This window comes from Vombatus ursinus, unplaced genomic scaffold, assembly GCF_900497805.2.
Source record: "Vombatus ursinus unplaced genomic scaffold, bare-nosed wombat genome assembly UNPS02014818.1, whole genome shotgun sequence".
In the NCBI taxonomy this organism is placed as follows: Eukaryota; Metazoa; Chordata; class Mammalia; order Diprotodontia; family Vombatidae; genus Vombatus; species Vombatus ursinus.
In genome coordinates this window covers 73,845,192-73,861,461 of record NW_020954596.1, presented here as the reverse complement: position 1 = coordinate 73,861,461, position 16,270 = coordinate 73,845,192, and the positions used below count along the sequence as shown (strand labels likewise).

At 36.5% G+C, this 16,270-nt stretch overlaps 1 protein-coding gene across 2 annotated transcripts in view; it reads left to right on the top strand.

Moving 5' to 3' along the window:
- The window catches only part of TMPRSS11A (transmembrane serine protease 11A), a 69,096-nt gene that overhangs the window by 14,488 nt on the left and 38,338 nt on the right, over positions 1-16,270 (top strand). For both annotated transcript variants that reach the window (XM_027836458.1, XM_027836459.1), the window contains exons 2-3: positions 1,250-1,371; positions 3,865-3,983. In XM_027836458.1, the coding sequence (XP_027692259.1) occupies positions 1,250-1,371; positions 3,865-3,983 (241 nt within the window). The remainder of the gene's footprint in view (positions 1-1,249; positions 1,372-3,864; positions 3,984-16,270) is intronic.

The following is a 16,270-nucleotide window of genomic DNA, read 5'->3' as shown; positions in this document are numbered from 1 at the left end:
CTGGTTTGTGTTTATTCCTCCAGTTAGAGATGAGAAGTCTCTAACCATGGGATAAGGTTTTAGCTTCCAGCCCTATACTAGGAAAGGCCCCTCTCTAACACCTTCATGTTGCAAATAAAGCACAACAGACAACTTAAAAAAATCAGTCATAGGTGTTTATAAAATTATTATTAAAATGTGGCAAATGTAGAATTCCAATAATTTTTTAAAAATACACAGAAGCAGGACAAGCACAGGATAAGGACCAGTCTTTCCTCCTAAAAGATATTCCCTCAGCACTCCTGCTACTGGAATGAATGTTACACAAAAACCCCCAACAGTCATATGCTTCTCTGCTTGTTATCCTGGTCACCACACACCACACACACACACACACACACACACACACACACACACACATAAACATACCATGCACATGCATCCCCCACCACACACACATACTCCATCTGCAGTTTCCTCTCTTCCTAAAATGGGAAGAATTACAAATTGCCAAGAACTTTGCAGTCAGTCCACCTCTTGTCCTGGATGATTGGTTACACATGATTACTATATTGTTAGGAAAGTTCAGAAATATACCATGAAAAATCATACCTATTTTAGGCCATACTCCAACTTTATAATATCCATATTTGGAGGAAAGTGTGACCTGTCCCAAAATAATACAGTAATTTTTAAGTGAATGGTGCCAATGGTACGTGATTTTATCATACTTCTCTCTATTATGCTTTCTTCTCTCTGTAACTATTTCAGTGAAACTATTCTAAGTTGGGTTGTAGCACTACGAGAAGCTCTCCTGCCCAGGGCAGGAGACAAGGCTACTGGCATTATGTGTCTATGAAGCATGAGGAAAAGAGAGGTGCACAGTGCATAGTGCACTGTATTGGGAGTCATGAAGATTTGCTCAGACATATACCATTTATGTGACCCTGGGCAAGTCACTTAACCTGTCCTGGCCTCAGTTTCTTCCTCTATAAAACGAAGATAATAAGTAGTACCATCTTCCAGGGTTGTTGTTAGGATCAAATGAGATAATGTTTATAAAGGGTTTTGAAAACCCTTAAGGGCTATATAAATACTAGTTATTATTCTTGTTATTGTTCTTTAAATGCTGTGATCTCAAGCAAATTCTCATTCATTGGTCAAATGAGTTTAAGCTACTTTTTTGTATTTCCAGAGACTAAAAAGTCTTGTGTTCTTTCATCGTGAGATTTATTATGTATTGATGGCTGTCTCTCCTCTCTCACTCTAGGCCAATAGGACTGGGCACAAAAACCCGAGGTTTGGAACCATGGATGATTGTCCTTATTGTTATAGTAGGACTATTGATTACAGGCATAACTGTTGGTCTTCTGGTTCGTTTCTTGGTCGCTGGTAAGTGTAACTTGGAAAGAAATTTCCTTAATTTCTTTTCCCTCAAGAAAACTTTTCCCTACACACATGTGAAAGTAATGAAATTGGGATCTTTTAGGTGCTGTTTCAGAAATGATTGCTAGTTTAGTAGAGAATGCCCTGGATTTGAAATTGGAGGATCTGAATTCAGATCCCAGCTATTTACTAGCTGTGTGACCTTGGGCAAAGCACTTAGCTCTTTGACTTCAATTTCTGTAAAATAAGGGAGTTGGATTAATGAATTTTAAGGTAATTTCCCAGTTCTGAATCTTATAATCCCTTAAGGTCCAATTAATCAGTTTAGCTATTGTCTTCCAAACAATAAAAAGTTATGTATGTATGTATGTATGTATATGCATATATATGCATACATGTATATATGGAATATTCATTATTCATTTAAGAAAAAACAAACATGAGGCACTTGTTATAAACTATTCCATATTTATTCATCTCCAGGGATTACAGAACCATGGATCTAAAGCTGAAAAGAATCTCAAAGTCCATTTAATCCATTCCCCTCATTATACACATGAGGAAACCAAGGCACAGGGAGGTTGTAACTTACCAAATGTCACAAAGCCAGCAAGGCACAGACCTCCCTTCTCATAATATACTTTTTTGTCTGCCAACTTTTCTGCATATCAAGAACTATGGCAGAAATGATGTATTTATTTTATATTAATTTGTGGCCATGTCCTAAGTAAAATTCACTAAAATTATATTTTCTCTATCACTTATTAATGCCAGATATGCATATATACATGGGAATAAATAACTTTCTTTTTTATGTAACAACTTTCTCCATAGAGCTCAGGGTATACATTATCTAGTAAATTAATTGCACTGCATTCGTACCTGGTAAGATATGAGGCTCAAGCCCTCTGCTTTCATCTCCATTTCTATTATTGCTGCCTAAGGATTTGTGGACCTTTTTCTTGGAGCTCTAGATGATCTTCAAAACACAAGCATTTTCCCTATGTCCCACAGCCTATCTGTACTCTTTCTCAGAGGTCAAGTAGCCATAGCAACATATTTATTCATTAGCTACTTTGAACACATAAAACTATTTTGATGTGTCTGAGAATCAATTATAGCAAGATTATAAAGAGGAGTGAAAAACCAAGAATCAATACGAGCATATCTTCAAAGTACATTTAAAATTTATGGACAAAACTTCATTAGCTTTATGCTGCAAAAAGTACAAATTCTTTATACTCAGATTTATATATTGCAGTAGATAGAGTACTAGACTGGAGTCAGGAAGACCTGAGTTCAAATCCTGCCTCAGTCAATTACTAGCAGTGTGACATTCACAAGTAAACTTCTCTAACCCTCATTTTCCTCATTTGCAAGATGGGGATAATAATAGCACCTACCTTGCAGGGTTTTGTGGGGATCAAATGAGATAAGTTGTATAAAGCACTTTTCAAAACCTAAAGTGCTATATAAACACTATTTATTATTAATGAAGTTATATGAAACAGTATGTACATTATAGGTCAACAATGCCAATGAAAAATTAAAATTCACCATAGTTATACACAAGCAGGCAATTAGGAGTATAAAGATTTTTAATGGGGCAAATGATATTCCATCTGAAAATAAGTATTTATTAGAGACACCTCAGTTCCACATGTCTTGGATGTGCCCTTAGAATCTGGCCTAGATCTTTTAATCTGGGATTTATGAGCTCATTTTAAAAATATTTTGGTATATTTATTTCAAGATAGTTGGTTTTCCTTTGTAATCTTATGTATTTCATTTTGTTAATTCAAAGACATTATTTTTAAAAAAGGTTCATAGATTTCACTAAAGTGCCAAAGGTATCTGGGATATAGAAAAGGTTAAGAATCCCTGATCTAACCCCATCCTGGACCAAATTTTTCTCTAGATAACCATCTAAGACATTTGTTTCCCTCCTTACTTTTGCCTTCAACTGTAAGTTCAAGGAATGCTTAAATATTCAAATGGGTCTTTGTTCTCAAAGATTCAGGAATTCCTTCCAAAAATGCAGATCATGGGCCTTTGTAGGTCAAGATTTAGGTCTCTATAATCGTGTTCTACCTACAATTCAAGATAAACTTTTTGAACACTGGGACTAAACTGGTCACCAACTTTCTTAGTTGTCTCCATTACCCTCTAACTTTCTACTTCTCCCAAAAGTTAATCTATACACATACTTCCCCTTTCTCAGATATTTGAATTTCATACTTTCATTTACCCATTCTTGTATTGCTGTGTCATGCTCATTAGAAATTCACATTTATAAGCCTATAGATGAACAAAAAAAAAAGTAACCTTTTTGACACCAGTAAAAAGGGAACTTTCTGGATAGATATACAATAGAATATTGCATCATGGACTCAGTACTAACCTTTATTAGTGCTGGGTCTAAGACATATTTCTCCCTAGACCCAGGGTCTTATGCCCAAATCTCATCCTTATTTTTCTTTTGTTTTCTTTCCAATGCAGATCAGAAACTGGAGTATTATCATGGCACCTTTAAAATTTCAGATGCACAGTTGAATGCCAATACTGAACAAGGCTATGCATATCATTATAAGGACTTACGTGAGATAAGTGAAATTTTGGTAGGTCCAGATTTTTCTATTTTCTTCATAGAAATTTAGTTGGAGAAAATCTAAAGAAAATCTAATTCAAATCCCTAATTTTGAAAATGATGAAATTCACTCAGGTCAAGGAGGAGCCTAGTCCATTTGGGGCAGCCCTAATGGTTCATATATATTACAGTTATTTTTTGTACCATAATAGCTGATATTTGTAGCATATTTTAAGGTTTGAAAAATATTTTACATGTATTATCTCATTAGAAATGTACAAAGATGGAATTAACTACATTGTGGGGTAGTAAGTATCCCATCACTGGAAGGTTTGTAGAGGGAATTTAAACTTCATATTGAGGTTAGACTACATAAATTCGAGGGGCCCTTCTATTTCTGGAACTCAGTGCTTTTATACAATGACTCTCAAGGCAAGTGAGAAGCAGAGTATGTCTTGTTACCCAAATCTTCTATTTCACATTCTGATGCTTTAAATTTTATACCACATTGCCTCCTACACATCTCATAAATGTTCATTCATTCAACAAATACTTATTAAACATATTCCATGTGATAAGAGAAGGATTTTTTTAAGAACCCTTTCCTTTGTAGAATTTAAAATACAATAGAGGTATTTAATTTATATGCAAGTAACTATAATAGGTAATAAGTATCTGAGAGGTATGAAAATTATGATACTTCTAAGTCTTAGTGAGGAAACATCTTTACCAATTATTCTAAATTTGAAGTCAGCATACTTGTATTCAAGTCTTGTCCTGACACACATTCTCCATGTGACTCTGAGCCATTCACTTCACATCTCTAAGTCTCAGTTTCCTGATCTGTAAACCAGCAAGAATAGCCTCAATCCCACAGTAGGGCTAGTAGACTATGGAACTTCTAGGACCTCCTCCAGCTCTAGGATTTAATGAAATACTAAGAGGTAACTGACTCTAATTTAGGCCACTAGAGAAAAGATATAATGGATAGATAAGGGAAATAATAAGGATTGGGGGAACCAGTTAGGTAAAGTTGAGTATAGCTACTACAGATACAGAAAGTCTACTTTATGTAGGCTTTAATACCCCAAAACTTTTAGTGAACCATTAGATATAAATACCTAATATTTATATTAGACTGTTAGACCCCCTAGGGCAGGTAGGTCACTGGTTCAGTGGATAGAACACCTGTCCTATAATCAAGAAGACCTGAGTTTAGATCCAGCCTCAGGTGCTAGCTGTGTGACCCCAGGTAAGTCACAACTCTGTTTGCCTTAGTTACTTCTCTGTCAAATGAGCTGGAGAAGGAAATGACAAACTATTCTAGGATCTTTTCCAAGAAAACCCCAAATGGGGTCACAAAGAATTGAACATGACTGAAATGAATGAATGACAGCAGTAAAGACCCACTAGAACCAGAATCAAGTTAAGTTAACATTTATTAAACATTTACTATGTGACAGACATTGTGCTAAGTGGCAGGAATACAAATATAAATAGTCTGACGCCATAATTTTACATATAAGGAAACTGAGGTCCAAGGAAGTGAAATGATTGTGTGATCAAAGGTGACACAGAGTTCCAATCCAGAGCTCTTTTCACTACACCATGACATCTCTCAATTAGATGAGCTATGACAATGATGGCACTGATATTTGTAGGAAGGCTACTTTATGTAGCCTTCAGCACAAATAAATATATTTTTATAGTTTATAAATGTGTGAATTACACAAAAGACATGTGATTTCATCATATTATTACACAATAACTGCCAACCGTAGATGTTAGGTAACAGGCTGGCTACTCAAGGCAATCAAAAGGCTTGAACTCATTTAGAAATATTCAGACTAAAAGCCAAGAAGCTTACAAAAGTCTAGTTCCCATCATGGTTCTCACTTCATTCACCCATTGTCCCTCATAAATCCACAATTGAGCATTCCACAATTTTAAACATTTTATTCAGGACCTCAGTGATCCTAAAGATATTCCCTTTAAAAAGAAAAGAGGGGGCTTCCAAGAACCAAATAATTAAATGTAATCTCCATCATAAACCCCTGACAAATGGAACAAAGAAGAACACAGCTATAAAAGGAAGAACAGAGAATGTTCAGGTGACTATAACTAGACTGTTAGTGCCAATTCCTAAATCTTAGTCTATTAGCAAGAGCCTGGAGCTTGGAGTCCAAAGACCTGCACTTGGAATCATATTGCCTTAGAGCTGGAAGTGACCTTAAGCAAGCAAGTAATCCAGGGGTTGTTAGCCTCTTTTACGTCATGGACCCCTTTGGCAGTCTGATGGTATCTATGGATCTCTATTTTTGAATGCAAAAAGTACATAGGATTAAAAAAAACCCTAATTATATTAAATATCATTATCAAAATATTTAAAAACAAAAATCCTCAAACCCTAGATTAGTACCAATGTAATTAGTAATCCACACCCCCTGCCCTAATCGCATTTTACAAATGAGGAAACTGAGTCCAAAGTTACCCACAGAATTATGGTAGAGTCAGAGCTATAACTCAGGTTTCTGGATTACTGGTCCAGGACTATTTCTTTTTCTTTTTCTTTTCTAGAATTTATTTAGTATTTTATTTTTCTCCAATTACATGTAAAAACAATTTTTAACATTCATTTTTTAAAACTCCCTTCCACCCACCCCCTCACTGAGAAGGCAAGTAATTTGATATAGGCTATACATGTGTAGTTATGCAAACATTTCTATAGTAGTCATGTTGAAAAAGAAAACATTGACCAAAAAAAAAAAAAACAGAAAAATAAAGTTTTAAAAAGTATGTTTCACTCTGTACTCAGACACAGTTAGTTCTTTGTCTGGGAATGTATAGCTTTTTTCCTAAGTCCTTCAGAGTTGTCTTGGATCTTTGTATTGCTGAGAGTAGCTAAGTCATTCACAGGTTACAATATTGCTGTTACTTTGTACGTGGTGCATTTCACTTTGCATTAGCTCACACATGTCTTTCTAGGTTTTTCTGAGAGCATCCTGCTCATCATTTCTCATAACACAACAGTATTCCATCATAATCTCAAACCACAATTTGTTCAGCCATTCCCCAATTGATGGGCACCCCCTCAATTTCCAATTCTTTGCCACTAGAAAAGAACTGCTATAAAAAGTTTTGTACATATAGGTCTTTTTCCTTTTTGTTTCTATCTCTTTTGGGATATGGTGGTATGGCTGAGTCAAAGGGTATGCATGGTTTTATAGCCCTTTGCAGATAGTTCCAAATTGCTCTACAGAATGGTTGAATCAGGTCACAACTTCACCAATGATGTACTAATGTCTCATTTTTCCTACATCCCCTCCAATATTTGTCATTTTCCTTTTCTGTTCTATCAATCCCTCTACTAGGTATGAGGTAGTACCTCAGAATTGTTTTAATTTACATTTGTCCAATCAATAGTGAGTTAGATCATTTTTTCACATGGCTATAGATAGCTTTGATTACTTCATATGAAAATTGTTTGTATCTTTTGATCATTTGTCATTTGGGGAATGGCTCTTATTTTTATAAATTTGCCTTGGTTCTCTAAATGTTTGAGAAATGAGGCCTTTATCAGACACTTAAAATTTTTTTTTCACAGTTACTATTGCTAACTGTATTTTTCCCTCCACCTATTTCCCCCCCTTTATTCTCTCTCTCCTTTCACCCTGTCCCTCCTCAAAAGTGTTTTGTCTCTGACTACTCCTAATCTGCCCTCCCTTCTATCATTCCCCCCTCTCTCTTATTCCCTTCCCGTCCTACTTTCCTGTAGGGTAAAATAGATTTCTATACCCAATTGATGATGTATGTTATTCCCTCTTTGAATCAATTCTGATGAGAATAAGGTTAACTAGGTGAGGCTAGGTGGTGCAGAGGATGGAGCACTGGCCCTAGAGTCAGGAGGACCTGAGTTCAAATGTGTCCTTAGACACTAGACACTTCCTAACTGTGTGACCCTGGGCAAGTCACTTAACCCCATTGCCTAGCCAAAAAGCAAAAAAAAAAAAAAAAAAAAGGAGTCTTTTTTGGGGGCAGCGAGGTGACACAGTAGATAGAGCACTGGCCCTGAAGTCAGGAGGACCTGAGTTCAAATCCAGCCTCAAATCAAGCACTTGACACTTACTAGCTGTGTGACCCTGGGCAAGTCACTTAATCCCAATTGCCTAAAAAAAAGAAAGAATAAGGTTCACTCATTCCCCTTCACCTCTTCTTTCTTCTCTTCCACTGTAAAAGCTTTTTCTTGTCTCTTTCATGTGAGATAATTTACTCCATTCTACCTCTTTCTTTCCCTTTTGCTTGTATATTCCCTTCCCACCCCCTAATTTTTTAGATATCATCCCCACATATTCAATTCACACCTATGCTCTCTGTCTATATATACACCTTCTAACTGACCTAATAAGAAAATTCTTATGAGTTACAAGTATCATCTTCCCATGTAAGAATGTAAACAATGTAACCTTATTAAGTCCTTTATGATTTCCCTTACCTGTTTACCTTTTTGTGCTTCTCTTGAGTCTTGTATTTGAAAGTCAAATTTTCTGTTCAGCTCAGGTCTTTTTATCAAGAATGCTTGAAAGTCCTCTATTTCACTGAATGTCTATTTTTTCCCCTGAAGGATTACACTCAATTTTGCTAGGTAGGTGATTCTTGTTTGTAATCCTAGCTCCTTTGCCCTCCAGAATATCATATTCCAAGCCCTCCAATCCTTTAATGTAGAAGCTGCTAAATCTTGTGTTATACTGACTGTAGCTCCACCATACTTGAATTCTTTTTTTCTGTCTGCTTGCAGTATTTTCAACTTGACCTGGGAACTCTGGAATTTGGCTATCATAGTCCTGACAGTCTTCATTTTGGGATCTCTTTTAGGAGGTGGTCGGTGGATTCTTTCCATTTCTATTTTGCCCTCTAGAATATCAGGGCAGTTTTCCTTGATAATTTCTTGAAAGATGATGTCTAGGCTCTTTTTTTTATCATAACTTTCAGATAGTCCAATAATTTTTAAATTTTTACTTTTTTACTTGATCTGTTTTCCAGGTCAGTTATCTCATTATCCAATGAGATATTTCACATTGTCTTCTATTTTTTTATTCTTTTGAGTTTGTTTTATTGTTTCTTGATTTCTCATAAAGTCATTAGCTTCCATTTGCTCAATTCTAATTTTTAAGGAATTATTTTCTTCAGTAAGCTTTTGTGCCTCCTTTTCCATTTAGCGAATTTTACTTTTTAAGGAGTTTTTTTTTCCTTCAGTGAATTTTTGTGTCTTTTTTTTCCATTTGGCCAGTTTTGTATTTTAAGGTATTCTTTTTCTCATTGAGTTTTTGTACCTCTTTTGCCATTTAGCCTAGTTTGTTTTTTAAGATGTTATTTTCTTTAATATTTTTTGTGTATCTCTTTTTCCAAGGTGTTGAGTAATTTTTCAGGATTTTCTTGCATCACTCACATCTCTCCTACCAATTTTTCTTCTGCCTCTCCTACTTGGTTTTCAAAATCCTTTCTAAGATCTTTCATGGCCCGAGACCAATTCATATTTTTCTTACAGGCTTTGGATATAGGAGCTTTGACTTTGTTATCTTCTTCTGAGTGTGTGTTTTGATCTTCCTTGTCACTATAGTAACTTTCTGCTCATTTTCCCAGTCTATTTCTTCACTTTTAACTCTTTGCTAAAGTGGGGCTCTCCTTCCATGGTAGAAGGAGTACCATCAGGGTTTTTGTGCCTTGGGGATTTTGTGCACCCGTTTTCAGAGATATTTCTAGTTACTTGTAGGTTTTCAGTTTTTCCAAGGTAGTATGATCTAAGGAGAGATGTGCTTACTACTCTCCTGGCCTGTGCTTTCATCTGTGAGTGACCACAAGCACTCTTTTCCACCCTGGAACTGTGAGGAGGTTCCCTGCTCCACTGTGGCAGCAAACTCTGTCATGCTAATGCTCCTCCTCATTCTGAGACTGCCACCCAGGACTGTGACCATGATTCAAGTATGGGCAAAGCAACAAAGTCCTGCCTCAGTGCTAGCAAAGAGATCCCTGTAATCTTCTCACCAGTTGTTTGACCCCTTACCATCTGTGGGCTGAGACCTCCAGAAGCAGCTGCTGCTGCCATTGTTTCAGTGGCTCCCAAGGTCTGCTCTTGGTTTTCTGGGTCTGGGTCTGTGCTGGCACAGCCTGTGCTGGACTGTGTTCCATGCTTACCCAGGTGTGACAGACCTTTCCTAATGACCTTCTAAGTTGTCTATGGCTAGAAAATTATTTCACCCCATCCTTTTTTAGATTCTGCTGCTCCAGAAATTGTTTTGTGACATTATTTAAAGGTGTTCGGAGGCATCTGGGGGAGAGCTTAGGCAAATTACTGCCTTTTCTATGTTATCTTGGCTCTGCCTCCCATCCAGGACTATTTCCATTATATTATGCTGCCTCCTTATCTCCCCTTTACCATTTAACTTCAACAGATCACTAAGGATAACTTTTCTCATCTGTAAAATGGATATTATAACACAGACCTCACAGAGTTATAAGTATGAAGCATAAAACATATATATCAGTTCTTTGAAGAAGTCAAAAAAAAAAACTATAATTGTAAAGTGATATTTTACCAGGGAGGATCTTACTGGATATACTTTTGAAGCCAGACTTTTACAAGGAACTACAAAATCTCTCCCCATTTGGCAAGAAGATGACAGCAAACCATTCAGAGTCTACAGAGCTGGGCAATATGTTAATAGTCTTTTAAAATACTATTGAATTCTTTAGGTGGTGCAATGGATAGAGTGTAGGTCTTGAGTAAGGAAAATCTGAATCCAAATCATACCTCAGGTGTGTGACAATAGCTAAGTCACTTAACTCCTCAGCCTCAGCCTCCTTATCCATAAAATAAAGATAATAATAAAACCGATGTACAGGATATGGTGATCAAATGTGATGACCTATGTACTGTGCTTTGCAAACTGTAAAGCACTATATAAATACTGGGAATGATCATTCTACATGTGACAGGAACTCAAAGAGAAGAATTGTTTAGATAATATACAAGCTCCAGCCAACAGCCAATACTTTGGTTAAGAACCAAGTCTAGGAGAGATTCTTGTAAATATCGATCAGTTGTTAAGTATTTCTTGTGTAACTTTTATGTACCCAGTGCTACGGGGCAAAGAAGATGAAGACATGATGATCTCAATCCTACAGGAGCTCAGCAGAATCAGGCAAAAAAAAACAACACATAAAACACCAACCAAACAATACAGGGCAGCATATAATTAAGTGCTAAGTTGTGTGTTACATTTAATAGGCAAGAATTAAGAGGAAAGGGAGATCAGTACAAAATGAAGGGGTCAAGAAGGGCTTTAAACTGTTTATCTTTGTCTCTATGAGGCAAGTTTCTCTCTGGTACAAGTTCATCTTAAGGGAATTACCAGAAAGGCTCATGCCTCTCCCTGGGCCACTCCTGTTCATTGTTGCTAAATCCCAATGAATAAAGCCAGATTTTTTTTTCCCTGTCTCATATGAACACTAATTTAATAGCTAAAGCAGGAAAGCTGGCATGTCCTGTTCTTCCTCTTGGCTTTGAATTTACTGATGTGAATGGAGAAAGTGAAAAAAAAAATAGAATGGCTTTTTGCTCATGGACAGTGACAGCTCTTCCAGGTTTCCTGAGATCATAATGTAAATTTGTTGTTCAGTCATTTCAGTAATATCCAATTCTTTGTCACCCTATTTTGGGGAGTTTTCTTGGCAAAGATACTGGAGTGGTTTACCATTTCCTTATCCAGATAATCTTACAGAAGAGGAAATTGAGGTGAACAGGGTTAAGTGACTTGCTCAGAGTCACACAGCTAGTAGCAAGTATCTGAGGGAAGATTTGAACTCAGGTCTTCCAGCGCTCTATCCACTGCACCACCCGGCTGCCTCATGATATAAATATATTTCACCTGTGGCTCCAGGAAGCTGTAGCATGTATAGCAGCAGGCTTTCCTAGCAGATGGACTACACTGGATTGAGGGTAACCGACAGGCCTCAAACCTGTCGGTAAGTTAGGGAGATGCCTGTCCCAAGCATGTGAAGAATTCCCCTGGCAGAACAGTTGAATGAGAACAATTTGTGCCTACGACCATAAAGGTTGGTCAGACATTGAAGATGTCAATGTCTTTCACTTCATCCCAGGCCATCACCAGTCCTCCTGACTTTTGTCTTGCCACTGGACTTCAATAACTTTAGAAGAAAGAGTGAGGTTGATGCTTTGAGCACCTCTGCCTCACTTAAATCCAATTCATGGGCAAATCAAGACATCACCCCATGATGTCATTGATCCTCTTCAAAAACAAATTATAAACAATAACATTTCATCAAAGCATCCTATGTGGCTACTCTATGAGGTTCACAATACCCCTACAGTAATGCAGTTTTAATCATTTAGTCTGCTCTCAATTTAGATAAGGCCACAGATTACAAGAATATTAAAATTACTTAAGAGGGAAATATCTCAGTAGTGCATTAGGAACACTAAATTTGGGATCAGAAGTCTGGAATTTGAGTCTTGCTCTGACATTTCTTACCCACGCAACCAAGATTCTTCTGAAGTCCTGAACTAATATAAAGACTTTCATTTTGGCTTTCTATCTCTTTTCTCCCTGACATGAAATTTAAAGCAAAAAAATTTCATATTTATTTCTATTTTCCCTCTCTCTTTCCCCAATCTACCTAATAGTCTCATTTTTATCCATTGATTAAGATGTTATCAACTTCTGTTGGGCAAATGCAAACACCACCATCTTTGAAGGTAGAAGGAAATTAGGGAGATGGATAAAGTCCTTCTTCCCTAAATTAAACCATGGTCTACTCCTTCTGCTCAGAACAGTTCTAAACTGTTAACTCCTTCTTTTTAATGACATCAGAGGTGAAGACAGAAATTAATCTCCAAACAGCATTAAACAAATTTGCTAGCAAGTTATAAAGATTATTGCCTAGGAAACAATAGGAGACAAGGGAAATGTGGTAGTGCAAAGCAGTTGATTAAATAAGTTGAAGCGAAGGCTAAGGAACTTAAATTAGATCACGGTGCAGTGAAAGTTCTTTTAAGGAAGGCATTCTTGCTATGGGAAAAGACCTAATCAAGAAGTCCCAGTCTGAGGCTGGATTTGAACTCAGATCTTCCAGTTCCTAGGTCTACCACTCTATCTATTGTGCCAGTTAGAAGATGAATAGCTGTATCTCCACCACGTTTAACTTCGGTTACAGCCTGGGCACATATGTTGTGAATGCAGTGTTATAAGAGATTGAGCTAAGCTAGAAAGCTCAGGAGAGATGATAATTTGTTATCACAATTCATATATCACCATTTACCAAAGAGTTTCAACTGTTTTTTTAAATGTTTGAATTAGTACTCCTAGTGAGAAAAGTGTAACTGTGTTAGAGGGAATACCTCTCTTCTCATTGATATTTCAAAGTCATTAGGTTCACCATCAAATTTAAGCTCGTCAGGGGCAGGTACTGTATCTTCTCTAGCTGTTGTGACTTCTCACTCTGCCTGCCTAGTGAGAAGTTCTCTACTTAGTGGATGATCAGTAAGTGTTGTGTCCTAGTAAATGTACAGCAAATTAATCATTTTAATGTACTCAGCATGCTAGAAAAGCATGCATATTTCCCCAAAGATTATCTTTATTGTTTCCTTATCAGGAAATTTAGAGCCATTATCTTGTTGATTCTGTTGATTCTTTAAAGTTGGTAAAAAGTTAAAAAACAAACCTCTAAAACCTACAGATAGAGGAACTTAAGGTCATAAAATTAGTTGAGTCATTGTCAGAATCTGACAAAAAGGAAATTCATTGTAATTCTTATTCCTTGTCTTTAATAAGGCCAATCATACATTGAGGAAGACTCCAACGTTTGTTAGCCTTGTGGTGATAGCATCTCTTCATTTGATACATTGTTATATTGTGGAGTTAGGCCATATTGGTCGCATAAGAACTTGGGCCCTTCCTAATGTTGTACACTAGGAAATGAATATCACCTGCATGACAAGTGACATAATAAGATGATGTTATCCCATGAATGACTTTGAGAACATTTATACTTCCCTGTCATTCCTCCCACCTCAGCAGAGTATATCAGGAAGTATCATGCCAGTGACAAATCAATTACTTATGGTAAATGATAGGCATATTGGATAACCATATACAGGTGTATAATCTCTCAGTCTCACTATTATAGATATAGTAGTGTCAAAACAAATGCATAAAATTAGGATGAAGAGCTGGATTCATTGTTATAAAAAATGAATTAAGTAAGGCAGAATGCTAAGTGACTGCATTATCTCACACAAGAGGGAATTGTAATATTTGAAGAGACAAAACTTGGTGTAGCAGGGAAAAAATATCTGATAGACAAGAATGAGGGAGAAGGAAAGGAAAGAGCATCAGGAGATCTGAGTACTATTCTCTGCCTCTAACTGTGTTATCATGGAATAGTTACTCTTCCTTTCTGAGTCTCAGCTATCTTTTCTGTAAAAACTAGGGATGGAAAGGAATATATCAGGAAATATAGGAGGTGGAAAAGTAAAAGGCACAGCATTAATATAATTTTTAAAAAATAAAAGAAATGAAGTGATATGTCCTTGATCCACGAGAAATTATCTCAGTCCTTTAGAGAACAGTACTATGCAACTTCTGCATTCAGTAATGAATTTGTCATTATATTCAGGCTTTTCTCTCACATGTCCCTAAAGGATACAAACAATATTCATTAAGCCACAGTCATAAGTCTCTTTATCATAGTGACTCAGAAAGTTTGCCTCTATACCTAATGTCATCTTTTCCATGCCATTCTTATAGCTCCTGCTTTTGTGGATGTCATTTGTTTCCCTCTCAATCTCCCCCTATAAACCCCAGAAGTCACAGACGGAAATAATGCTTGGCTCAGTAGTTTTTCCAAGTAAGCTTCCTTGTTAGATAATTATATCATCTGGTGAGTCAAGAATTTAATCCAGTATTGGAGTCAACAAGTCGTGAATTGCCAAGCCAGCAATGGTGGGAGGAATTCATTTAAGGGAAGTTTACAAACTGGTCTTTAAACACACTCTTGGCATATAGTTCCTTGTTCTCCCTGTTTAAATTTCTTTCATTTTTTCCACCCATGTTTCTTGGGTAGTTTGGTGTTTTCCTTATTTAAATACAGGTCACTGATGAAGTCACAACCAGCCTCTCTTCATTTGGATACTAAACCAATTTAAATTCCCTCTCTGAATGTTCTTGGAAACCTTTCATTTACAGTTATTTTGTCTTGATACTATCTCCAACAACTTTAAGACTTTATCATTAGTCAATCAGTTGAGTCTTTCATGCATTATGATCAATTCCTTTGAATGCTCAGGATGATTTACTCTGCTTGACTATGTAATTGTGGAAAACCTTAAGTTGTATTGTGGGTTGTTAATAGAGACTTAGAAGGCCAATTGTATTCTGTGTCCAGTGAACCTCGATTCTTATTGGAGCTTCTCTAGAAAACTCATACTGTGGTCTCTTACAGTGGCACAGAGTTGACTCTAGATGAATATGAGCAACATTCTGATGATGACAGATTACTTCACCTGGTATTGACAGGTATATTCAACCAGAAAGCTTCTACAGTTGTCAAGGTGTTGCGGGAGAAATATTTCTCTGTCTATGGCTTCTCTACCAAGATCACAAAGGTCAGGATTTTAGGAGGAAATTGTTTGTGGAGATGCTAAATTTGGCAAGAATAGAGAAGTCTAAAACTATACTTTATCATCTTCAAGAAGACTTCAAATCAGAGGTTGTTAATTACGCTATTGAACATGATGATGATCCAGAGGCAGCTAGGTTTTTGCTATTACATATTATAATTTTTATATATTATATTGTATTTTTATAAAATATATTTATAAATTATACTATATTATACATAATTTTACATATCATAGTTTTAGCTATTACTCCTGTCAAGCCACACATCCTGCTTGCCTCATCTTAACCATAAAATGAGCACAATAAGACCACATAGCTCCCAAGGTTGTTGTGAGGATTGAATGAAATAATATTTGTATAGCACTTGGCATAGTGTTTGGCATATTGTTGTTCAGTCGTTCAGTCACGTCTGACTCTCTGTGACCTATTTCCTTCTCCAGTGAATTATGGCAAACTTAAGTGAACTTGCCCAAGGTCACACAGCTATTGAGTCAGGCTGACTTAGGATGCTCCAGGAGTGATGAGGGAGAAGGTTACATGGGTAGCCCAGCAGTATGCATTGATTTATATTTTGCCTAAAGCATTGATATGTGAAGCATTGTGCTATATGTGAATTTTGTTA